The sequence below is a fragment of the Ambystoma mexicanum genome, chromosome 13 (genome assembly GCF_040938575.1).
Source record: "Ambystoma mexicanum isolate Mex_15411 chromosome 13, UKY_AmexF1_1, whole genome shotgun sequence".
Lineage (NCBI taxonomy): Eukaryota > Metazoa > Chordata > Amphibia > Caudata > Ambystomatidae > Ambystoma > Ambystoma mexicanum.
The window spans coordinates 144,259,986-144,286,314 of record NC_090938.1 but is presented as its reverse complement, the minus strand read 5'-3'; the positions used below and the strand labels follow the sequence as shown (position 1 = coordinate 144,286,314).

The 26,329-nt window shown below is 44.2% G+C and overlaps 1 protein-coding gene across 1 annotated transcript in view; it reads right to left on the bottom strand.

The window, feature by feature from the left end:
• ILRUN (inflammation and lipid regulator with UBA-like and NBR1-like domains) overlaps positions 1 to 26,329 on the bottom strand; it is a 395,284-nt gene that overhangs the window by 192,558 nt on the left and 176,397 nt on the right. The window contains exon 3 of the mRNA XM_069633501.1: positions 12,009 to 12,206. Within this exon, the coding sequence (XP_069489602.1) occupies positions 12,009 to 12,206 (198 nt within the window). The remainder of the gene's footprint in view (positions 1 to 12,008; positions 12,207 to 26,329) is intronic.

The window sequence follows — 26,329 nt, the reverse complement described above, 5'->3', positions numbered from 1 at the left end:
AGTAAACGGAGGAGGGAAAAGATTTTAGAATACCCAATTAGATTGCGGAATAAAGACCGCCTTCCCAAAGGCCATCCTGACCATGGATTGTATCCAGGGAATAATGTTTTACAAATGTATGGATTGAAGCCCAAGTAGCGGCATCATAAATATTCCTAATGGGAACAACCCACTGGAGGGTGTTGGAAGTAGCCACGGCCCTAGTAGAGTGAGCTCTTAACCCTTCAGGAGGGTCTTTACCCACCAACCGGTAACACTCCGTAATGGTAAGAATATTCCACCTGGACAAGGTCTGTTTGCCATCAGCCTGGCCCAATCTGTGTCCAGCATATCCTACAAAGATTTAATCATCCACTCTGACCCTGGACAGGCTAGAAATGTAAAAGCTAAGAGCTCTCCTAGGAGCTAACCGATGGAGATGCTCCTCTTCCTTACCAGGAGAAGGAGGGTAGAAAGATGAAAGAACCACCTTTTGACTCAAATGATATTCAGAGACAACCTTGGGTACAAAAGAAGGACGTACTCGCAGTACAACCCTGTCCTTGTGAAACAAAGTAAAGGGTTGTTAGACCATAAATGCAAATACATAGCCTGAATGATATGAATGATATATTGGCCAGAAGCAAATCCCATCATGTGACAAATATTGCAAACCGTGAAACCTGAATGTGACCATTGGGAGTCCATTTTGTAGATGCCGGCCATTTTCTATTTTGTAACGCTTTGCAAATATATTCTATGCCTCAGATCCCCACACAGTGCGAGGCCACAGCTTGAACTCTGAATGCTAACGTAGATAGGAATGTAGAGCCGTACAGAAATGCATTGTTTTCCTCTCACTGAGGCCTTGAAGCTGTGCGAAAGCCGTGCCTAATGAGTAGCCCACGAAGGATGGTATTTTTCTCTGCTTCAGAACTGTCGGAGCCTTAGCCCATGAGCCGCAGCAAACCGATAACGTTAGTTGGAATGTCTCCCTGCAAGAACAGGATATCCTTCCCTGTGCCAGAGCCCCGTGTTCCCCATAACAGAAAACCGTCTCTGCAAGAATACTAATGTTTAGACTGAATGAAGACTTGTCATAACTGTCAATTACCGAACCCTAGCTTGTATATATGAGAGAGAGAGAGAGAGAGAGAGAGAGAGAGAGAGAGAGAGAGAGAGAGAGAGAGAGAGAGAGAGAGAGAGAGAGAGAGAGAGAGAGAGAGAGAGAGAGAGAGAGAGAGAGAGAGAGAGAGAGAGAGAGAGAGAGAGAGAGAGAGAGAGAGAGAGAGAGAGAGAGAGAGAGAGAGAGAGAGAGAGAGAGAGAGAGAGAGAGAGAGAGAGAATCCAACTACTTGAGCGCTGCTCGCTCTCATCTCGCGGTGTCTGGGAACACACGTTGTGAGGCGTTGAGACCCGGTCGGCCGACTGAGCTACTTTATGAATAAACCAGACCAGTTTGGAAATCGAACCTCACGACTGTGCGTGTCATTTAGTATATGGTTATTGTGCCTTTATTCCATTTATGGTCTAACAGGGTGGCTTAGCTGAAAGTGCCTGCAATTCACTCTGCGAGCGGAAGTAACCGCAACCAAGAACACAGTCTTAAAGGACAGTAATCTCAAAGGACAAGAGTGCAAAGGTTCAAACGGAGCACCCATGATAAATCTCAAAACCAAATTCAAATCCCCAACTGGCACCTGGAAAGGGGACAGTGGGAATACATTAGTCAGTCCTTTAAGAAACTGAGAAATAAAAGGAATCTTAAAGTAAGAACATTCTTCAGAGGAGCGCTTAAAGATAGACAGCGCCGCCAGATAACCCTTAATGGTACCCACTTGAAGGCCCCTGTGGGCCAAAGAAAGCAAGAAAGACAAAACCATAGGGATGAAGCACTGAAAAGGATCAACACTGATCCCTGCACCAGTCGCAGAAGTTACGCCAACGGTACAGGGATTTTGCAGCAGGCCGCCTGGCCGAAAGCAACACCTCAATCACGTCATCCGGGAGGTCCCAATCCTTATACCTCAACCTTTCAGATACCAAGCGTGAAGGTTGAGTCTTGACCTCTGGATGGAGAACCTGACCCCTCCCACCCCCCACCCTCCGGCCCGGCACACCGACTCTGCATGAGCCCCATGCTCCGGTCTACCAAACTCCACTTCCGGGGAAGTGTCCAGCCCACTTGCATCATGGAGGGTCTGCCTCATCTCCTCCAGCTGACTATCACCAGAAACAAATTGGATCATCATCAAGGTCACCAGGTTCCTCTACCTCAGACCTTTCCTCCTCTTCAAAAATATCATCCAGAGGGGGTTGAAATCCAGGTCTGGGGACAGAAGAGGACCTGGGGGCCAAATCTGGGCTCACCTTCGTCGATGTAGCCTTCCTTGGAGGATCCACGATGTCTGGGTACTCAAACGACAAATTTCGCGAAAAAAAATCCCCAAAGGCGCCGGTAGCGTTGAAGGCTTAGACGTCGAGAGTATGGACAACCTTGACGCGTGATCGCGAAGGCTTCAGTGTCGACGGCGCCGGTGGCTGATCTCACAGCAAGGCGTTTATGTCCGAATCGGATGGAAATGGCGCCAAACAAGTCGACGCCGGCCCGTGCCCTCAATAGGTGGCTGCAGTCTCGCTGGGACCGAGACCTAGAGACAGTCTCTTGCGACCCTTCGATTCATTGTCCCTATGAGACCTCGACGGCTCCCGATGAGCGTTGCGTCGTGAACTCGAGCCCGAAGGCGTGTGAGCCACGGAACAAGACCGATCCTGGCCGGCTTCGTCAGAAGGCACAACTGGACCCTTTGTCCTGCGATTGAAAAATCACCATCATGGATCTCTTAAAAGCTGCCTATTCCTCTGGAGTTGAGGACTTTGTAGTGCACAAAACCTTCCTTGAGGCACCATCCTACGAGGACGGCGGGGAAGGCGACCGGTGATGGAGCTTCCTTGAGTGCCGGGACGAGGAAGACGAGTGGAGGGAACCACTCCGGGACAGAGATCCCCAGGAATCCTTCAGACGCGGAGAGACCCTCCTCAAGTAGTCTGTGGAAACCCCCTTGGACTTGGAAGTGCAGGACTTAACCGGCTTAGAGCCCCTACCTACCTGGAGCTTCCCTTTCCGCAAGGCCTTGACAGTCAGCAACTGGCATTTCGAGCAGTCGTTTGTGTCATGCGACTCGCCCAGGCACCACAAACAAATGCGGTGGGGGAGGTCGGTGAGCTTAGACTTGCAGTCCCGGCAGGCCTTGAAGCCGGACCGCGGAATCGGAGGGGTCGATGCAAAAGACATCTTCAATGAAGAAAACACACAAGGTATGCCGAGTCTCACGAAGTTAACACGTTCGTGGAAAAAAACTGAACTGGGGCAACGGGCGCCGTGCGTCCTATTTATAACATCCTGTGACGCTGTCCTTGATGGAGGCCCTTGAGGGACATGGACCCGATGCCATTGATGCAGGACGCCATCTGCCGAAAAAGTTTCTGAAGTGCACAGCTGTGGACATTACATGTCAAAGATGTGGTATGCATTGGAGGACACAATCCATTCGAATTGCCAGATCTAATAGGAAGTATAACACTGTCAGTGTATTACATGAAAAAGGGTCAACATTCTTATCTCTACACCAGCTTCAGAATTTATTCCAGCGGCAGCGGTATAAAGATTTGGTTGCTGGCCTTCTGGCCGAAAGTAAAATCTCCATTACATCATCCAAGAGGTCCTAATCCTTGTATCTCAGCTCTCAGAAACCATGCATGAAGGCTGAGCGTCCCGATATCCGGATGGAGAACCTGACCCTCCTCTTGCGAAAGAAGGTCCTCTTTGTGGAAGATGTATCGCAGGGCAGATGGACATGTCCAGAAGGTCCGGGTACCACGTCCTACTGGCCCAGTCTGGGGCAATGAGAATCATTGAGTTCCTGAACTTTCTTTACCTCCTGATTACGTGAAGAATGACTGGGATTGGAGGAGACGCATATAGGAGTGGAAATTACCAGTCCACCACAAACTCGTCACCTAGACCTCCTCTTGGGGGAAACTCCCTTGAGCAGTACAGTTAGCACTTTCGGTTAGCACCAGTTCCAGACCGATCCACTAGAGATTCCCCAAAGGGTGAAGATCTCCGTAAGGACTTCCTGAGCTAGTTCCTACTTGTGGGAAACTGCTCAGCCTGCTCAGAGCATCCGCCATCGTGTTCTTCTCTCCGGCTAGGTGCACTTCCGACAGATTCCTTCTTGCCCAGAACCAGAGCTGCACTGCCTCTCTGCACAGTGGTAGTGACCCTACACCACCTCTTGTTGAGGTAGCACATGGCCACTGTGTTGTCCGTCATTATCAAGACATTCTTTCCCCTTACAGATGGCAGGGAGGCCTTCAGCGCTAGTCTGATTGCCCTCAGCGATGAAAGGTTGATATGCAGTTTGGACTCCAATGGAGACCAACGACCGCTGATTGTCAAATCGTTGGTATTGGCTCCTCACCCTGTAAGTGAGGCGACCGTCACTACGGTTATCTCCGGCCATGGATGCCAATACTGTTCTCCTTTCAAGATGTTCTTCGCAAAGCCCCACCACTGAAGATCCAGTTTATAGGCGATTTGACATTCTTCCTGAGAATTGTGACCACTGGGTCCTGAGAGCCCACTGGAGAGATCCCATTCTGAGGTGAGCCTTCAGAAACAGAAAAATGCAGGATGCCATGAGGCCGAGCAACCTCAGAAAATCTAAGGCCGGTAGATGCAGAGCATTCTGGAAATTGGTCACCATCTGCAGAATGTCTTGAGCCCTCACCTCTGGTAGCAAGGCTTTTCCCAGAGATGCATCCAGGACTGCTCCGATGAATTGGAGTCTTTGTGATGATATCAAGTGGAAGTTCTTGAAGTTGAGGGAGGAGCCCGTTAGGGAGAATTCTCAGAAATTTGCCAATTCTCTCCACCTCAGAGACACCAAGCAACTTTGCTGGATGTTGAGGACTTGATTTTTAAACCTGTAGCGAGAGACCCCCCTTCCCCCACAGCCATGTATTTTACTGTGATTTTGAACACTTTCTTTTGATTGTGGAGTCTGACAAACTTCATAGGTATCTTTTACATTGTGTCACACAGCCCCTTCAGTGCAGTGACACAGGGAAGTCTTTCCGATTTTCCTAAGGTTTGAATACCTTCTTTGGGATAAACTACTGTTTCCCAGAACAGTAAAGTGACATTGTCTTTACTTCCATTTGTAACTTTCTAGACCCAGCACACACCATTTTACAATAGGGTGCTGGAGGGGTTACCTAGTATCCCCTTTGTCTAGCTTCTCGGGTAACATTTTTTATGTTACCCTTTCCTCACTGAACGGCTTGTGGCAGTGGTTTCGTTTTAACTACCATGGTGTGCATTTACCACAGGCTGCGTTTGCAGCTGCAGTAAAGCACCCAAGGGTGACATTTTTGTCAAAATGGCCCCAGTCTTCTTTTTTCGCCATTTCTTTGTGGAAAGGTCCTTCTTGAGATTTACTCTGCACACCAAACCAGGTTTGGTCCCATTGTGCGTTTTGCCTTTGGCGGGATTCAAGAGTGAAGCCCGCCTCTGGCTCCATGATGTCTGGGGTAGGCAGGAAGTGAGGGAGGAGCCCGAAACTCCCTGTGCTTAGTCTCCTAGGAGACCCAAATGCACTCTGGCATGATTGGCTGGCTGCAACGAATGGGAGAGAACTGAATAAAAGGTGAGTCTTTTGGCTTGGCAAGCAGAGTCGAACACTGGACGAAGCAACCGAAGAAGAACTTGAAGAGGACGCCTACTGCAACTCCTGAACCGTTGGTTTGCTGGGTGAAGCCCTGCTGCAGTGCCTAAACGGCAAGTTCGCATCCACAGAGAAGCCACTGCAAGGAAGACTTCTCCCCTTCAGTTGGTGGAACCAATCAACGCCAAAGTAAGCCATCTTACAGGGACATCATCTCGAAGCTGGTTGAATTTCCAGAGTTGCTACTGGAAACCTTATAGTCAGGGAGAGGCACACCAAAAGGTGTGCGTTGCTTTTAAGCTGGCCAACAGCTCTAGGAAGATCCTCCGGACTCCCAGGAAGCAGGACTGACCAAGCCTGAGCCCCCTCAACAGAGTGCTGTAACCCAGAAGCAAGGAACGTCCATTTCGACAGCCAGGAACCGCAGTGTTGCTATTTGGGGTAGACGCGAGGAGCTGAAACATTGAACAGCCACTGAAAGTGAAGTTTTGACCGTCCCAGTACAGTGCATGAGTCCGACATCCTCCCTCTTGTACCCACGACTGAGGTCCAGAACAGAGGGATCTGCAGACCTGGACAGGAACAGGAGTCATCTGCTGCATCTTTTCTTCACTTTAAAAAGGTACTGTACAAAGTCTGCGAGAACTTACCTCTTACTGTACAGTTGCTTGCATATTCTTCTAGTCACAAGTCTAACAGCTTGTGGCCCTACATTGATTCATCTTTTTCTTCAAAGACTTCTGAAACATTGTGCAAAGACTATCTACTTACCTACAAAGTAGTACTTCAGCTTACATAGACTTGCCTATTGACTTTGGCTTAGCCTCTTCCACTGAATGACTTATTGGGGGATCTGAAAGTATTTGCCTGCTTAAGAATATTTGTGGTCTCTTTGTTGCTCTAAATAATATTTTCCTTTGACTTATTACTATATGATCAGTGATACATTAATGTCCCCAGCAGCTTAGCAATTGAAGTCACCTGAGAGTGTAGGTAGTGTCTGTGGGCCATCCCAAAAGGTTATTTATAGAGATATTAAGAGTGTATTTCATGAAGTGTATTCGAGTGTTATTATATTGCTCCCTTCTGAAGGCTTTTTCTGACTGATCAATTAATAATTGTTTATTCAAGAAACCTTGAGTGTAAGAGTTTATTTGAATACTTGTAAATGTAAATCTCTAACTCCACTAAAGCTCACATTGACCCCTCTTGAGATTAACCTGGCTGCTCAACACGTTCCCAAAACTGTGTAGTACAAGCTTATAACAAAGGTTGGGTTTAGTATACCTGTATTGAGAGTTATTTGTAGTGTTCCCAGAGGGTACTGCATACAAACCTTTCCTAACAAATCCCAGCCTGTGGCGGGAGTGACGGGTGTAGCTGAGATGTTCCAGGGCCTGTTCTGGGGAACCAGCTCTGATCAGCCAATCACCTAGGTAGGGGTAGACGCCACCCCCCCCCTCCTGAGACTCGCTGCCACAATCACCATCAGCGCTGTTGGTGAAAACCAATGGGGCGGAGGGGAGGGGCGGGGGGGTGGACTCAGCCTAAATCGCAGATCCCGGAACTGATAATGAGAACTGCCAACAGCAAACCTCAGGTACTGTGTGCTTGTGATAGATCGGCACATGAAAGTAACCATCTTGGAGGTCTAATGATAGCATCCAATCCTGAAGCTTGAGGGCCTGAAGGATATGAGAAAGGGTTACCATCTTGAACTTGTCTTTTCTGAGGAACTTGTTCAAGTCTATCAAGTCCAAGATGGGTCTCAGTCCTCTGTCCTTCTTGGGGGATTAGAAAATACAGGGAGTACCAACCCTTGTTCCTCTCTGCTACAGGTACTGGCTCTACAGCACCTTTCTCTAGCAGGGTTAAAATCTCCTGCTTAAGGAGCGGATCTGGAACCTTCAAAGAGTTGTTCCGCAGTGGATGACTGAGGTTTTTGCAGAAAAGGGAGCCAATAACCTTGGGCAACGGTTTCCAATGCCCATACATCTGAAGTAATAGCCCGCCATTCTGTCAGATGCTGTGACAACCTGCCTCCTACTGCAGTCTTGTGAAAGAAGACCTCAGAGAGGTTTTGGAGCGGCTTAAGGTAAGGCAGCCGCTACTGTAGCGGTCTTCGTACTTCTTCCCCGTCCACTGCCGGGGAATCGTCTTTGTCCTCTTTGAGCTGGCTGTCCTCTGCCTATTCCAAATATGAAGTAGTGGTGAAAGGGCCTACTCCTCCAGGGCGTAACCGTGGGGCGGTTTTGAGTTTGTCTTATTGCAGCTCCAAGGGATTTGACCGCCACGTTGGAAGTTTGCAGCTTCTCCAAACTCTCATCAGCTTTCTTTCCAAATAAATGAGTGCCGTCAAAGGGCATGTTAAGAAGCCTGGATTGTACGTCTGGAGCAAATCCTGACTTTCTCAACCAGGCAAACCTGTGCATCACAGTACTAGCCACCATAGCTCTACCGATACGGTCAACAGAACTGAGACCAGTTTGGAGAGATTCGCACATTGCATATTTCCCATCCTTGACAATGTTAAGGAATCCATCTTGCTCCTCCCCTTCGGGGATATGGTCAGCCCCCATAGAAATGCACTCCCAAAGGGTGTGCATGAACCTTGCTAGCATGCACGTAGCATTGGCCGACTTCAAGGCCATACTCCCGGCTGAAAAAAACTTTTTGGCCATAGCACCATAACGTTTGTCGTCTCTATCCATCAGTGTCGTAGGATAGGCATTTTGCCTACTCGTGGAGGTGGCTGCCTGAACTACCAGGCTTTCTGGTGTTGGGAGCGGTAAAAATGGGTCAGAGCTATACATTCAGCAACCTGCACTTAGCCATCAGTTTTTTAATTTACAGCCACACACCACTGTAAGGCTTGATGAAAAGGGACAATTGCGTGCTCCTGTGGCCCTCTGTCGAATATCAGTAATATCAATATCAGATCATCCTGTTCAAAGACAGGTGTAGGTCTTGACCACTTCATGTATTCCATGACCCTTGACATTAGCTGGCTGTAGGTTACCTCGGCGTGGTGAGGTGTCTATTCCACTTGCCGCATGGAAGCATTCTTGCAAGTTTATCATGAGCGATTGCTTCTGGCACCGATGACGTCCCATACTGTAATCAAAAGTGTCTCGCATCAGAGGATCCCTCTGCATCTTCATATATAGAAGAGAGATTTGAAGAATTCTGAGCGTGGCAATGGGGTGAAAGACTTCTCAATCGAAGTTGGCATTAGATTTGTTGTGACCAGAGACTAAATTGTTGACGTCAATGGCTTCGACCGTTGCGTCGATAGCCTCGACGGTTTCGATGCATGCGGTGGCGAGTAGGTCGACACTCGAAGCGTCTATGTCTTCTCTGCAGTTATGGGCACCGATGGCATCAATGCCACACTTTACGGTCCTGTCGGAATAAAGTCCTTCGGCGTCAATAGTTTAGTCTTGGAGGAGACTTTCTCAATTCGAGGGTTGGGATCACTCTTGGGACCAGACTTGGCAGCCCGGTCTGAGGACGCACAGCTCTTGTGCTTCCGGGTCTTTCGACCAGAGCATCACCTTTAGGTGTTGCCGAGGGGGCCAAGGTCGCTTTCTCAAAAACCCTTCTGGCCCAGTGAAAAGAGTTTAGGGTCCGATTTGGTGGGGCAAACGACCCATTCCGGTGAACTAGAATACGAGGAAGATGACCATCTGTGGCACTGTTTGTCGACAAGTGGTGTGAACCACTTTGTGAACGGGAATGTTTGGATTTTTTGACAAGGAGAAACTGTGCTCAACTCGTCTGAGGTATTTTGTTTTGATGAAGTCGAGGGGGATTTTTGGTTCTTACCTGCAGCAAGCTTCACTCTACGCTCTCAGAGCTTTGGCTGTTATAGCTAACCAGTCCTTGCACTCCAAAGACAGATGAGTCGACCCCAGGCACCACATGTAGATCCTGTGATGGTCCGTCACGGACATCTTTACACCGCAGTCACAACATTTTGCCAAGCCGGATCGAGGAGCGGACAATGCCGAAGACAAAGTCATTTTGCATTGGTGGGCGGGAAGACAGAACCGAGGCCAATGGGCGATGCATGTGCTACATATACCTGCGGTGACGTTGACGTCAATACGGAGACCGCCGAGGGACAGACTACACTGCCATCGACACACTGCACCCCCTGCTGAAAAAAGAATTCGGAAGCAGCAAATCCGGATATTGGAAATATCAAAGATGAATACGTGGGAGGACACAAACCATTCAAATTTCTATTTTGGGGATTCTCGTGTCTACTTTTTGTGGATGCTCAACTTGTTGCCTTTCCCACCTGTGTTTTTTTTGGTTCCTTGGTTCCTTTTTGGTGGGAAGAGGGACTGGACTACAGTCTCCCGAACTGAATGACTTATGTTAGCATGTGCGATTTTCTGTGACACAGCTTTTAGTAGGTGTTAAACCAAAAGATCAGGGCAGTAGGGAAAGGGGTTACAAACAGTAAAGCGCTTTTTTGGTAAGTTGGAGGTTCTGAATCAAGAAAAAGGGTTTGAGGACCCACAGGGTAGTTTTATAACCTTATTCAATGCTTCAAGGTTGCAGAGATAACGCTCAATGGTCCTCCAGCTCCAATCTCCAGTACTAGAATTAGCCTGGTATCCTCGACTAGGAATCGATTAATCATGAACCAGAATCCCAATGTCCAGATGGAGTGAGAAAACCTCTATAAGAACTGGGATAACATCTACCAAACATAAATGGGGATTTCTTCCCATAACCTAGTTAAGGGCCTATGCTACGGGGCCAAAAGTTCTTATTACAAGATTCAGTGCATATATCAATGTGCACAACAAGGAATGTAAGCTTCAAAGGGCTCACATTCTCAGTGAGCTTTAAGTAACCCAGCATGCTTCTTTACCTGGCCTTGGCAGATGGCAGCAACAATGAGTGTAGGAGGGACACAATGGTACCGGGGTAAGACATTTCCCAATACCTCTCTTGCCCCAAGGATCTCCTAGTACACCCTTATAAGGGCAGACCTTGAAGTTTCTTGCTCTAGATGTCTCATGGGAAGAATTCACCCCCCCAACCCCATCAAGTACTTTTCAAGCTGCAGGAATTAAAAATTTCCCTCATCCAGACAAGGTTCTACTCTTGGTCGGGAGCCCACAAACTGGCTGTTCTCGGGTTCTCAATGTTGCTAACGTCCTTTTAGCAGTGGTGGCTTTGCAGCTACCAGCATAATCTGGGCCAGGAGTCCTGTTTCTCTTGATGCTCCTATTCAATATTCTGCAGCTCTTGCCATCTTGTGGATAAAGGCCTCAACCTGCTCCTTTCTCAGGCCACGCCTACTAGTCTTAACCCCATTATGGCTTGGACTTTTTATCTTTGGACGTTTAATACTGCTCGCCCCCACCCCCTTCTCTATCTCTTCTGTTGTTCTCAATACTGCAACACCAACTTCCGGGAAGATCTTAAAACCCTGATTGCCTAGTTGTTTTTGCCTCTTTACATTATGGCTCGAATTGTTACTTTAACAGTTCAGATGTGTGGGTTTCTTTCCCCACCAGTCATGTTTTTGCAAACGGTGTGGGCGTTGCGATTCCATTAACTCCCCAAGTGAAAGCCCTATTTCTCCATTATGTTCAGGCATTGTGGTTTCCCCTAACAAAGTAATTCATTCAGTGCTCCAGCCCTGAAGGGTTTTAATAGTCCGTTTTAGCAGATCCCAAGATTGCACACAATAACTTCACTTGTAGCTAGCCTTTACACTAGGTTACTGATCTCACTGTTGCCTGATAAGCAGGCTTTGTCCCAAAATCTGTTACAGGAAGTATGCACCCAAGGAACTCTCATGAAGTGGTCAAGCTTTGCACATAGACTTCCAGACGGCCCAAAACAAAACAGCAAACTTCCTGCCTGTACTGTCAAGACGGAAAGCCCATCCTGAGACCGATTTACTGTGATTTCTTCCCTCTAGTACCTTTCCCCTTAAATGAGAATAGTATTAAAGTACCTTTCCACACGAGACATTTCCTGGTAAGATACTAAGGACTTTCCCTTGCTGGGTGACTACACTGAGGGGAGTTTGAGGGAGCTTTGGAGAGGGGGGCAGGGGTGGACCCCCACCACCCAATGTATCACCTACAGGGGTTGCAAAGCGGGTAGCCCAATGGCTACTTAAGTTCCCCAAAGCACTTTGTGATCCTGCCAAAGGTGGCTGTCAAGAGTTGCTAAAAAGGCGTAATAACCACCAAACTGCATCTTTCAAAAGCTGAGCAAGCCAACCCCTGCCAGCTTAATTTTATTAAAACAAAGTACAACAACACTCACCACCAAAGTAGAGTCCAGTTGCAGTGCACATGCGCCACTGACCCTGGAACATTCCAGCATTGCTGGGGCTACACATCTGGACGCTGACATCTGCTATTTCTTGGGACTCCAGCGACCTTACTAGCACCATATTCACGTGGCCAAACTGGTCCCCACCAACATACTTCAAGCAAACTCCAGGAGGCCATGCCTCAGACCCTGAAAAGAGAAAGCAGTGAAACATACAATTTAAGGAGAAATAAAAACCCTATTACACACAACCCCTAACAGTAAATTAATACAACAAAGACTCTGCTTCTTTCACATTATGGGCACAAGCAAGAGACGACCTTAAGTAAACCAATCATTCCTACATCACCACCATACATGCTTGGTTATAGTGTACAGGTCTTGTGTGATGGTTAGAGGCAACATCAGGATGTGTGCAGGAATTACATTAGTAAGAATGTGTGCAGGGGATACAGATGTAGATCCTATGCTCCATCAATGAAATGCATACCTTGTCAGGAATGCACCCGCCCACAGTCATCCATTTTTGTCAGGTCCCGCATGAGCAATCTTTTTGGATTCTCCTTGCATCTTGGTACTCATAGACCAGTGTATCGGTTGCCACTATTCTCCACAAATTAGGTTTAAATTCGGCATATGCCCTTATCCAAAGGAACAGTATTGCACTATAAAGGAACACTAATATACCCTTCGCCACCACAATTCATAGTGCTAACAAGCAGAGAGAATGGCAAAGATGATGCAGTTAAGAGCTGGAAGTTAAAATTGGAAGCTCCACTTGTTGAAATGGGTTTAGAGAAAGAAACATTGTGTAAAAACCTGCTGTTAATAAAAAGGAACATCTTGGCGATAGATTGGGATGATATAACTAGAAGATCGTCCTCAAAAATTCACTGCCTAAATAAGAACTCTATTGGCAAGCTGAACCAAACAAGATTATATTTGAGAAAGTTTCCTAATACGTTGGACCGAAATACGTTGTTGGACCAAAATAAGTTAATGACGTTTCGACTAAATGTGCTGCAAAACAGGAAAACATTAAAATGATATAGAAAAGATGAATCAGATCTATGTAGACTTTGCAACAAAGAGAGAAACCTTGAAACATATTTGTCTCTTCTGTCTGAATCTAAAGGATCTGAGATCTATACAGTTGATGAATGTAATAGACAAAAAAGTGGGTTTGGATGCAGAAAAATGGTGGGATCTGATATATGAAATGGAAGATCAGAAAGTAAATTACGCCATTACTCATTTTTTTTAAAACAAATGTTTCAAGTGTTGGAGCCAAAGAAGTGAAAGCAGGATAAGTACATTTAACAACATTGTATTACTGATGAAACATCATATAGCAAATTGAGTGGATTCTACTGTGAGGGAAGATTAAATTCAAATTATTCTTTTTTGTCCCAAATCTTGATTATTCCTCCTGCTTTTGCCTGAAGTAGATTTTTTTTGGGGGAGATTTAAAAGAATATTAGGGTCATTTTAATGATAAAGATTAATGTAAAGTTTGTAATAAGCTATATACAATTCTTTAAAAAAAAACATTTCAAAAAGAGACCAGTACTTATTGGCAGATTACAAAATAAAAACCAAACAAGAACCAGAATGCCAAGAACTACTAAACCTGCCTCGTTTGTCCAGAATGGGCAGAATGTCATTCATGACGAGACTGGTCACGACTATGGACTTGGATAAAAGAGCCTTGTATGATTTACATGAAACTCTTGCCTTTTTATCTTGAATGTTTACCTCTGCTACAGTGTGATATCCCTTTCCATGCTTCATGCGGATGATCTGCCCTTTAGCTCGTACTTGTGATAAAGGAACTTGGGGTAATGGTAGGTTTTTATTCAGCGCAATGCATAGTTTAATGAACACAATATCTTTCTGGAAAGAAACCCTGCCTGCTTACATGTTTTACCAGAGATACAACATTTGACCCTCTTGCTACACAGTTAGCTCTCGGACATTAATTTAACTTATGTTAACTGCTGCCACTTGGTGGCTGATCTAAGAACACTTTTAACCAATTTATTCGAAATGTTCAACTAACAAGTAAACACACAATAACTGAAGCATACAACTAAAACCACCTAAGATTACAACAATGTATAAACCCTAATCCCACCCTCCAATGCAAACCAACTATGATGTAATGTCCACACCCACTATCCAGGGGGAAGGGAGAGAGGAAATGGAGAAAATAAAAAAGGGGGTAAAAAAGGAGAAATACTTCCTTCAGCGTTCTTAAACACAGATACAAATACTCACTGGTATTAAATATACCCACAAAATCGTTTTGTACAAAAACAGATTAAAAATGTACTTCTTAGCTGTAAACTTCTCACAAGATCAGTCCTGATCCAAACTAAAGGCGGCCCTCTACATTATTTTTGAAACAGGGATTCTTTTTTCTGCATTCTAAAACCACCTTTTCAATATTGCATGTTGAATACATTTAATCCACCCATGAGTTCCATGGCAGAAAACCAATCTACTTCCAATTTTGCAAGATTTGTTTTTTTGCCACTAAAACCCCTTTGAAAACCCGGGTTACTTGATGACGACTCAAGTCCTCCAGTATCGCATCTTCTCCCAAGATCAGAGTCTCAAAGTCAAAATCCAGATCTTCCTTCAGCACTGTTCATCAAATCGGTAATTCCTCTCCAAAAATGTCACCTTGTAAAACTCCCAGAAGTAAGTTCCAATGTTCCTCGAACATGGCCACATCCCCAACAAATGTCTCATGATCAAATCTTGCTTATGCATTCGAACAGGTGTCCAAAGAACTCAATCTTAACTTGACGTGCCCTCTCTCCTAGATTTAAAGACATTCTCTTGATGTTTCCACACAGCGCTTCCCATCTACCTTGCGTCATTTCCTCATTTAGGCATGCCGACCATGTATCCAGGATCGTTTCATTTAATTCTGAAAACCTTCTTAATAGGTTGTACATCTTGGATGCCATGTTCTCTTGACTGCCTATTTTCTTAATAGTATTAATTAACTCTGAATTGTCCAATTTAAGTATATTCACTGCGCGTTTTAGACTCCTATATTCTTCTTAAGTGCAGTCAGCCAAGTTGTATTATACTTTCAACTCTTGAAATGTTTTCCACCTTTCTGCTTCAAATAAATCTGATTTTTTTTGATTCCTGCAGCAAACCAATTTATCCGAAATATGGTTTTGTTGTTATCGTAATTACCGGATTCATCCATATTGAAGAAGTGTTCATTCGACCCGGCCTCAATTTCAATGTCAAGTCATATGCCCTCCAGATAGATCTAAAAAAAATGTTGTCAAAGCAGAATGAGCCCCACAATCTGCACTGGAAGTTGACATGATTGCCCATGTATTGAACGGACCCGCCCCATTTGCCTCTGATTGCCCACTCATCTCTTGTTCCATAATGAGTGGTATAACATATCAACGTGAACGCTTGATGGTAATGCTCAAAGTTTGATGTTTAATCCTCCCCTATCAGTCTCTAGTTGTAGTTTCCATAGTTTCAATTTCGGAACCTTTTTATTGGACAAAAAACATTGAAATATGCTATCCACCTTCTTCTACAAGGATTTCTTCACCGGCAGAGGGATCATACTCAGGACATAGGTTATTTTCTGTGTTATCATAATCTTAATAGCATTTACCTTGCTTCCTTATGACAGATTGCGCAACTACCATCGTTCTATTTTCAATGTTATTGTCCATACATGTCCATATTTAGACTTCATTTCCCCAATACTCTTCATGATCCATATGCAAAAGTATTTCATCTTATGTCGGCACCATCTGAAGCCAAAGTTCCTTATCAGTTCTGCAATAGATTTTAAAAGTGATGGAACGATATGCCATATTGTCGGGTAGAACGATAAATCCTAAGAAATACAGCAAATACCCCTTGGGCAGATATGTCGGGATGCCAAGACATAAAACTTCCAGTACTGCAAATCGGGTGAGCAACTGAAACGTTCAGGTATTTAGGAATAGCTGTATATCATGATGTGGGGGTGGTGTCCAAAATCCAAAACGGCATGATATTCTGGGCCAAGCTACCATTGAGCAGGATGGGGAGGGTGGCACTTTTGAAGATGGTGGTGCTCCCTAGGCTACTGCATTATTTCACAAACATCCCATTCATGATACTCAAGAGGTTTTTCAACAAGGTTGAGTATCTGTAGGGGGTTCATATGGCACAACTCTGGAAACAGGATAGCACTGTGGAAGTTGCAGCACCCATACGAACGAGGGGGCATCAAGTTGCCTAATTTTGAAGTGTTCTTCCTGGCTAGCCAACTGCAATATGTGTTGAGATGGCAATCAGAGGAACTCACCCCAGAGGCTAGACTGTTAAGGGCTGAGTGTACTCCTTACTTGAATGAATGGATGGATGGATGTGGTTATCTAACGCGCAACAAAAAAAGCGGACTAGATTGCTTAAGCTGGGTGGCGATATATAGCTAAGAGCTTGCCAAGTAATGGAAAATATGTTAACATGTTCCTCGCAAATGCCGTTGGTGACGTTAAGAGGGATAGATGCAAAAATTAGGAAGACCTTAAGATTACAATGGGAAACGACAGACATAGGGGATGTATGGCAGGACGGGAAAATAATAGTTTGAAACATTGAGAGAAGACACAGGGTTACATCAAGGAAAATCTATCACATACCCCAGATTAGGAAAAGTGATTAAGGGCATGTGGTAGGTGGCAGAACTACCTGACAGCCGGATGCGGCCATAGAGACTTTTTGTGATGTGTCAGAAGGAGGTCATGAGTTCTCCCTGATATATGAACCAATGATGTTCAAGGATGGGAAGGAGGTCACTCGGACAAGACATGGATGGGAAGGGGCGGCAGGGGAGCCGATGCAGGATGCACTGTGGGCTAGAGCACAGAGGTACCATAAGAAAGTGTCTAGAAATGCAAAGTTGCAGCAAATCCAGTTATATGTTACCCATAAAGTATATGACTCCAGAGAAGAAAGCCAAATTTAAAAACACCAGTACACAGAAATTCCCAAAATGTGGGGAGGTGGATGCAGGAATGAGGCATATGTTTTTGGCATGCCTGGAAATAAGGAGATTATGGAGGGAGGTAGCTCACATCCTGGCTGAGGAAGAGGTAAACTTAGAGGTGTACTTGCTGTGGGCATGTGTGGTCGGGGGGGGGGGGGGGTTCCCAGACCACGCAAACATGTTTGAGTAAACTGGAGGATTTAGCATATATATTGGCTAAACACAGGATTGCGATGAGCTGGAAAGCGAGTAATAGACCGAAAGGGGAGGCCTGGTGGCAGGACCTGCAGAAATGGGCAGGCAGACGCTGAGACAGTGGTATGGAGTGAAGCAGTGGGCCGAGGTGGGGAGGAGGAAGGAGTGACGCTGACGGCCTGGAGACACTTGGCAGCCACGCTGTCAGGATCCACACAAGCTGAGTTGATAGATAGCCCCATAGAAACGGAAGAAGGAGAGTCGACCGAAGAAGAGGCGTAGGAGGCAGATGTGCAAGATAGGCTGAGGGAAGGGATGGGGCAGTGGGGGGGGGGGAAAGAGAGAAAGACGTCACGATTCTGTGTGTACTGATACGTTTTTTCTGTTGATATACTGTATGATGCACATGTCATTAAAAATTGTTTAATAAAAAAAAGTTACTCCTCAGTACTCCACTGGTAGAATGGATACAGGCCAGAGCCTCTGATTTGCACCAATTTTATAATTTGATACCAAACCAAATTCCTCAATAAATTTCATCAGTGCCAGGATTGATGATGTAAGATCTTCAATAACTACCAGAAGGTCATCGGTGTATAGCCAAAGCTTTTGACAAACCCCATTAAAATTAATTCCAAAACTCTTATTGCATCAGCCAGTGGTTCCATTGAAATCACAAAAAGTAAATGGGGATAAAAGGCAACCTTGGCATATCCCACGGTGCAATTCAAATTTGCCAGATATTCTTCCATTCGCGTTTATCTCTGCTGTAGGGTTTTTATAGAGCACTCTAATCCAACTGAGGTATTCAGCTCCAAAATTCATTTCTCCATCGTTCTCAGCAGAAATTCCCATCAAACTCGATCAAAAGCTTTTTCTGTGTCGAGTGACTAGGCCGCCCCCGAGTCTATTTTCAATCTCTGCAATTCTTCCAAGGTAAGTAACTTGCGCATGTTTGAAGCGGAGTCTCTACCCTTTATAAAAGCCTGCCTGGTTTGGATGCATTAATCATGGGAGTATCTTTTACAATCTATTCACAAGGATTTTGGGTAATATTTTTCTTTCTGAATTAATCAGACTAAAAAGGTCTCCAACTTCCTGGTTCCAGCTCTGAACGACCTTCTTTAAGTAAGAGGTATATTGTTGTGTGTCTTAGCGTAGGTGGTGAAATACACTTTATTTTACAATTCGCAAACATGGCTCAGAGTCAAAAAAAATTCTGGCATTGTACAATAAAACTATGCTGGTAGACTGCCTGCCCCAGAGAGGTTAAAGTTACTTCTTCTAAAGTTAATTCTGAGTCTAGGATTGCTTTCTCTTCCTCTGTCATTTTTTTAATTTGTAATGTCGATAGGCATTGGTCCATCCGATCTGGGTCCACACTCATGGATTCACTGTATAGAAGTTTTTAGATTCCTCATTTATTTCTCTTGGATCCAGAGTCACCTCTTGATCCCTTTTTATTGCACCAATTGCTCCATTTGCCTCGCTTACTCTCAAATAACAAGCCAGCAATCTTCCGCATTTCTCTCCTCCTTAGTAATATCTGCATTTTTTTCTGAAGATTGAAATCTCTGCCTTCTCACTTCAAATTGTTTAAATCATATTTTAACTTCATTAACCTCATCCGTTTCCCTTTATCAGGAGAACCCATCTTTTTCTAAAATCTTAATTGAGATATTTAGCTCTCACTTCCTCATCTCTATTCCTCTTTTTAATTCCAGACACTCATGGCCACCCCACCCAAACACATTTAAAACCTTCCCAAACAGTGTCAATCCCCACTTTCGCATTCAAATTTTAATATATTCCTCTGCTTCCTTCACTACAATATTACTCAGGTCCTCATCTCTCAAAACGGTGATGTTCAATCTCCAAATTCTTGTTTTACTTGACAAATAATTGAGTGAAAGTTCTAATTTGATGGGTGCAAGATCTGAAATGACAATGCTCTCAATCTCACTGCTTATAACATTTTGCGTCACTATTCCTGATGCCATCATATTGTCTATACGTGAATAGAAATTATGCGCTCCCGAATGGAAATTATACTCCCTCCCGGTCGGGGGCTCCAATCTCCAAACATCGGTCAATACGAAATCTTGTATTAACAACTTCAAAGTCCAACTATCTTTTTTCCTGCCATCTCTTACAATCTGACTGTTTCTATCCAAAACTGGGTCCACTACCAGGTTAAAGTCCCCCCAAACGCCCCAACCAACAAGTTCACCCCCCCCACCCCCCGTGTCTAAGGAGCGGCCCAAGCGATTAAAAAAAGTGACCACTGTATGTTAGGAGCATAGATGTTACATATACTAAACTCCAACTCTTGGATTTGAATTGAAACCATTAACCAACAACCTTCCTTATCTGTTTTAGATCCTATAATATTTCCTTGGAAGTTCTTTTTAAACAATGTTGAGACTCCTCTTGACCTTCAAGAATAGGTGGAATTAAATATCTGCCCTGCCCAACATTTAGCACATTTTGCAGCCTCTGTATCTGTCAAATGGGTCTCTTGTAATAAAATAATATCTGCTTTTAAGTGTTTTAAAAGCAATACTATTTTGTTCCTTTTAATTGGATTATTTAACCATTTATGTTCCAAGACAATATGTGCAAAGAATCAATATTTTTACTTGGAACTGCCATATTTAGTGTAAAATCATTGGCAGAGCTAAAACTAAATACTGATATGAAAAGAAAACAAAGTAAAAATATTAAGAAAAACAAAACGTGTATAAATAGAATTAACTAAACTTCACTTAAAAAGCATACTATAACTCGGGGCTGAACTGACATGGAGAACAGGTAATTTAACAGTGTTCACCTTTACCTAACTGAGCTTACTGCTCCCTGGATCCTTAAGCCAATGTTCATAATGTATTCCAAAAAGATCTTTCTTATTAACTTAGAAAATTCCTCTGTCAAAATTCTATTAATGCTAATAGTATTGATAAATACAATAACCATGTTCAATTAAATGTAATAATTTAGCCCACTTCCTACTTGCCTTTCTCATTTCCCCATATTTTGAACCCATGTTTTCTTCCTCTGACTTGGGTTAGTCCTATATGCCTAGAAACCCTTAACCACACAACTCCCCGAAAAGTAAGAAATCCCTCCCTCTTCGTGACCGAGGCACTGTGATGCTAGGGCGTCTCTTGCATTCCAGTCCCTTAATGTGGCTAAATCTAATTTCTGTGGCTGCCAGCATATGTCAAATGCAGCCTCCAATTACTAGAAAATTACCAGTGCCAGGTGATGCTACATATATCCGGTAAAATCACCACATGTAAGTACAATACCTCCCCTGCCTGATCATGCAACCAATGGGCAAATCAGCTTGAACTGGGCAGATGGGGAAAGAAATGGACACAGTAGGCTACCTGGGGTCTACATTGGTCAATAATGGACACAAAGTTGCCAAGAATGTCCCTTGAGAAACGAAAAGGGAAGAACCCATTAAAGAATTGTGCCAGAATTGGATACCAAGGGCTCTGGGCCGGACTCCAGGGCAGAATGGGGCACAACCCGGTCCTGTGTGGCAAATGAAGGCGGAACTGGGTACATGATGTAGGATTCCTCCGAGGAGCCATTCATATTTTAGGGACTCATGAGGACCGAAGTCAGTACCCAGGAAGGCTGAGGGCAGAATTGTGCAAATGGTGCCAGAACTACTTTGAAATGGAAGCGTAACGCAGTCATATCGGCCATCATCTATAGAGTGCTCCCATCACTGCGCTCAGATGCCACCTGGTGATACATTTGCTTAAGTAAATTAAATTACTTAACACATGTAAATTGAGCTAGAATTGGGGCCATTTGGGCAAATTGGATCAAAGGTAGATGCCGAAGAAGAGTAACTTATGAATGGACCTGGAACATTGTGCCACAATACCTTCACAAAAATGAATAGGGATACATTTAAGGAGAAAACAGATTGCTCTGCACTAACGGAGGCCTATAAATGTGGTTGTTTTAAATTTACATTTCTGAAAGCTATAAGACACATTGTTGCCTATAATCAATCACAATATCTTCCTAGAGTGTCCCTGTTGTGGTGCTGTGAGTTTTACGCTGTCATTCACATATCAGTGGTGAAGACTGTTTGCCCCTTGTCCTGCACCCTACAGTGGAGTCAATTATTGGCATAATGCAACTACTACATAAAAAGTGCCTTTCCCAACACCCTATCATAGTAGGAAGTAATCTCTGGTTTTGCTTGCCATTAAAATACCATTATAGCATAGTATTTGTGAGCGCACAGTGAACCCCACAATTGCCTTTACCAGCGGTATTTGAGGCCCCTCAATAGTCCCACCTGAGATAAACAGCGCTATTATATGACTGGCCATAAAGAAAAGGAGACAAAAATACAGGAATTGGTTAAAGTCTTTTTCCACAATTCGAGACCAGGAACGTGGTGAAGAGATTCTTCGCTTAATTTTAAAACAAGTCTAAACAGATCTGGCGATTCTAAACAATGGCTCATTAAGTCAAAGTTGTATGCTAATGAATAACATTGCTTCCAGTACATGGGAGAAACATTTTACTGCTGTTTTTGGTAAACCACCACATGCGGGTCCAACTGCAAAATTGCTGACTCATGTTCCTTGGAATGTTATAGAAACATCGGAAGATATTGCAGCTGCAATTCAAAAATTAAATAACTCCAGAGCTGCAGGTCCGGATGGACTGACTAATTCCATTCTAAAAGCAAATAAAGATTCATGTTCGGAATTTATAGCGCTGCTTTTTGAGAAAATCGCAAGTGAAATCAAAATACCTGTTTCTTGGTCTTCGGCTATTGTGGTTCCTATCTATAAAAAGGGCAATCGGGACAATCCTTCAAACTATCGCCCGATTGCCTTACTAGATATTATAGTTAAGATTTTTGCGACCTTCCTCCAAAAAAAGCTAGCATTATGGGCAACCAATGCAGGGTTTACGGACATTCGCCAAACTAGCTTCACGCAAGGAGTAGGCGTCGAGTTAAATCTAACCCTGTTAAACATCTTAAAGCTTGAGGCTATACAGAAAAAAAAACAACTCTACCTTACCTTTGTTGATCTTCGACAGGCGTTTGACAGTATAAATAGACGCCTTTTATGAGAAAAGCTGCAGTCGTGGTTGTATCCTCCAGAACTATTGCAACCAATAATAGCCCTACATCAAAACACCAGAATTCATGTTCATATTAATTACCAAGATCATCACATCAATGAAATAAAGACTGAAAAAGGAGTTAAACAGGGCTGTCCTCTTGCAGCCCTGCTCTTTAAGCTTTTCATTTCTGACTTCCCAAAATATCTTGAGGAGGTAAAAGCATTCCCACCAAAAATCAACAGTGAACAAATAAGCTGGGTCACTTATGCTGATGATTTGGTGCTGATTGACTCAACTCCAATTGGGATGCACAGATTACTAAACACTCTCCAGATTTATCTTGAAAGAAACAAGCTGCAAGTCAATGTTAAAAAAACGAAAATGATGAAATTTGGTGTGTAGAGTAGCCAACGAACTAAACATTTGCCATGGAATATATCAGGTGAATTAATTGAATCAGTCGTCTATTCGCTATTTGGGTATTCAATTTAACCCATCCATTTGGGAATGGAGTTGGTGTCAAGCCCTAGTAGAAAGCATGCAAATGTTTTCACTACAAGGGTTTAGACTGCATGCCGAGTATGGAAAATGTTCCCTAAATCCTATCTTGACATTCTACTGGCGGAAGGTAGTTCCAACAATTACCTTCGGAAGCGTGGCTGGTTGGAATATAAATAAATCAATGTGGTCGGTTCTGGAGGATGCATTTTGGAAGAAGGTTCTTAAAACTCCCAAAAAATGTGTCTAATGCAGCTATTAGATATGAACTATGTCTTGATTCCTTATATGGAACAGTACTTTGGAAAACGATAGCTCTCTGGAGGAAAATGCACCTGGATGTACCCGCTCCACCATATCGGATCCTGGCGCCAAAAACGAATCTCCCATATGCTGGTCTTCTAAAGCACTGGGTAGAGTTGCTATATGTCATCTTAAATCAAGCCGATATTGACATAGAAACTGTATTACATCGCCCACAAATTGCCAAGCAGAAACTGAAAAGATGGCTCTGGATACAAAATGAAGTTGAACGTAATCTTCTCACTTCATCGCTCTATCTTGGGCCCGCATTAAAAGGAGTCGAACAGCCACCAAAGTATTTAGTTCAATTTCATCACGCTATCATCGGGACCAATTTAAGCAAATTCGCCCCAATTAATGGAAATATGGAGAATTGGTGGTGGTTGATATTGACCGGAATTAGCCAAAAGTTAACTTGTGCAATAATTGACTCTCTTGATTAAATTCCAAAGCCTGAGTTGTGATTAACGTAATCCGCTTAAGGTAGACGATAATGTAATGAAATGAAATGACTGATTTATTTATTATTCCTTTTTTTTTCTCTTGTATTGTGATGTTGAATGCTGAAATGTGATAAAATAAATTTGACAAACGTTTGTCAAACTAATATTACAATGTAAAAAATAAAAAGAATTATGACAGCATGCAAAATTATCACCACAAAAGTCCCACGTGAAGTCTTTAGTAAAATATAGTGAGCTAGTGTCAGATCCCATAAGCTAGCTATCAGTGCAGACATTAGGTTCAAGAACCAGATCGGGAGAAGGCTGCTGCTCCAACACGCAAGGCCAGATCTACAAGTGGGTACAAACGTCAATAATGTTATCATATAATCTAATCTTGGACTCAGAAACGCATTATGCCACAATGAACCACAACCTGGGAATTTGTTTTTAAATAAAGAAACTTGTTTTGCTACTCGCTGTCCGGAGACCCAGCTGTACTACTGTTGCTGGTTGGAGTGCTTTTCTCTGGGCCTGTGGTTCCTCACTAGCTTGTTGTTTTATAAATATATACTTAAGCTATGAACTGGGAACTGAGCATGTACACATCCATCCTTTGCTGAAACACATCTAAAAATTTGACACCAGGAAAGGAAACTTGTTACAGGCATCACTGAATGACTTCCGTTTCAGCAATGTTATCCTTGCATCCAAATCCCAACGCTGTACGAATTAGCTTATATGCTTCAATGTTGCAGTGGGTGTGAAGGGGTGGGAAAGCTGCCCGTGCAAGCGGGGGACATGGGCCGTCACACTTGCACATGTTGTGTGATCTTGGAATACATACTCGACAAGCCCTGTCCTCGATCCCATGAATTCCTAGATATGGGGACCTTTCAAACTGTGTAACCACCTGGATCATCAATGTGATCGCAGATCCACCCTGCAACACCCCGGAATTCACTTAGTCACCTTTTGAGCGCATGATGCAGAGACACGTCCCCTGCGGCCATGTGCTTGAACAGTTGCAGAAGGTGGCTAAGTGTGCACAGTCACAAAGTGCGGAAAGTTGGTGCCAAGAATCTAGTCTCCCGCGCAAAATTATTATTGGGTGCACCCTCCCGTGGGATGGAGGCGCCAGTGGCCTCCCCAGAATTGGCAGTGGCGATGTGGGGGCACAGGTGAGCCCAGCTGCAAGGGGCGATTAAGCCGTACCTTCGTTTTGAATTAACATACTTGCTTCTTTGATGTCCGGCACTGTCCTACTTTATGCCAAGCTGCCTTAACGGCAATAATTTTCACCCCACAACTCCAACATGGGACAAAACTTTGCTTCCGTCATCAAAACATGAGCTCAGCTTCCTCATCTCGTAAACATCTTGCTGCCGTAATGGCTCAGCTCTCTCGAGACACAGCGCACCAAAGCCTGCAGCGGCCCTTCTAATCTAAATCTGTCTCCTGGGCCTCGTCCGCCACCTGCATTATACGATCCGGCAGCCGAGGCCGTGTCCTCAAGAAGCACCAGTCAACAGGAAATGCAATATATGTCCGTCACCCACTCCGCAACAACCAGTTTGTTTAAAGCAACTTCCTACCACCTCATCATAGCTAGAGGAAGGGACCTAAAAGAAGTGTCACATGTTTGAAAAACACCCAAACAAATCCTGTTACGTTACGTGTTTGAAAATTAAACGAGTGAAGATTCTAATCTGTTTCCCGGAGCCATTTTGATGTACCAATAGTCTAATTTAAAATTTCAATTACAATAAACAATCTAAATAATGACATCTAGACCTGGGAAAGTGAATATAAATGAAAGTCAATTCCGACAAGACCGAACTCCTCCTGGTAGTTTCCCCTGACACGCTAAAAAATCTAGACTCGCAATTCAGTCACTTCACCATCGACACCATCAAAATACCTGTCAGACTCAGTTAAAAATCTTGGAGTCTATTTGGATTCCAACCTATACATGGACAGACAAGTCAATGCAATAGCCTCCTCAGCTGCATATCACGCTAAACTAATCAACGCAGTCAGGCCCTTTCTCTCCAAAGAGAACTGCACAAACATAGCCAGAGCCCTCACTGGCTCCAGGCTAGACTACTGCAACTTACTCTTTCTAGGAACTTCCAATAAAAACCTGGAGAGACTACAAGTCATACAGAACAGTGCTCTCCGAGCAGCCCAAGGCATTGTCAAAATCGAACACATCTCGGAGGCAACAGGCCCACTGTCACCATGAGCGACTCCCTTGTCCGCTTCCGGCGACAGACCCCTTACCAACCAATTGTCCAGGTAGGGGTACACACATTATGGCCTTCAGTGAGGAGGAAGGCAGCCAGAAGTCCTGGGAGATTACTTCAGGCCAAACGGGAGGACACGGAACTGGTAATGATCCTCCCAGACCACAAAAAGCAGAAGCTTGCTGTATTTTTGCCTCATCGGGATACGACAGTAGGCATCTTGCAGATTCAACGACGCCAGGAACCCGCCCGGTGGCACTGAATGGACGATATCCTGAAGTGTGAGCATCTTGAACTTCAGGCATTGCAAATTCTTGTGTAGTGACCGAAGATCTAGAATAGGCCTCCACTTGCCTTTGGGCTTTTTCACGTCTAAATACCGGGAGTACACCCCCTTGCCCTATTCTGAGACTTGAGCTGGTTCTAGCACCCCTTTTCCTAGCACGAGTACCATCTCCTGCCGCAAGACTGGGAGACGCAGTTGCGCCACAT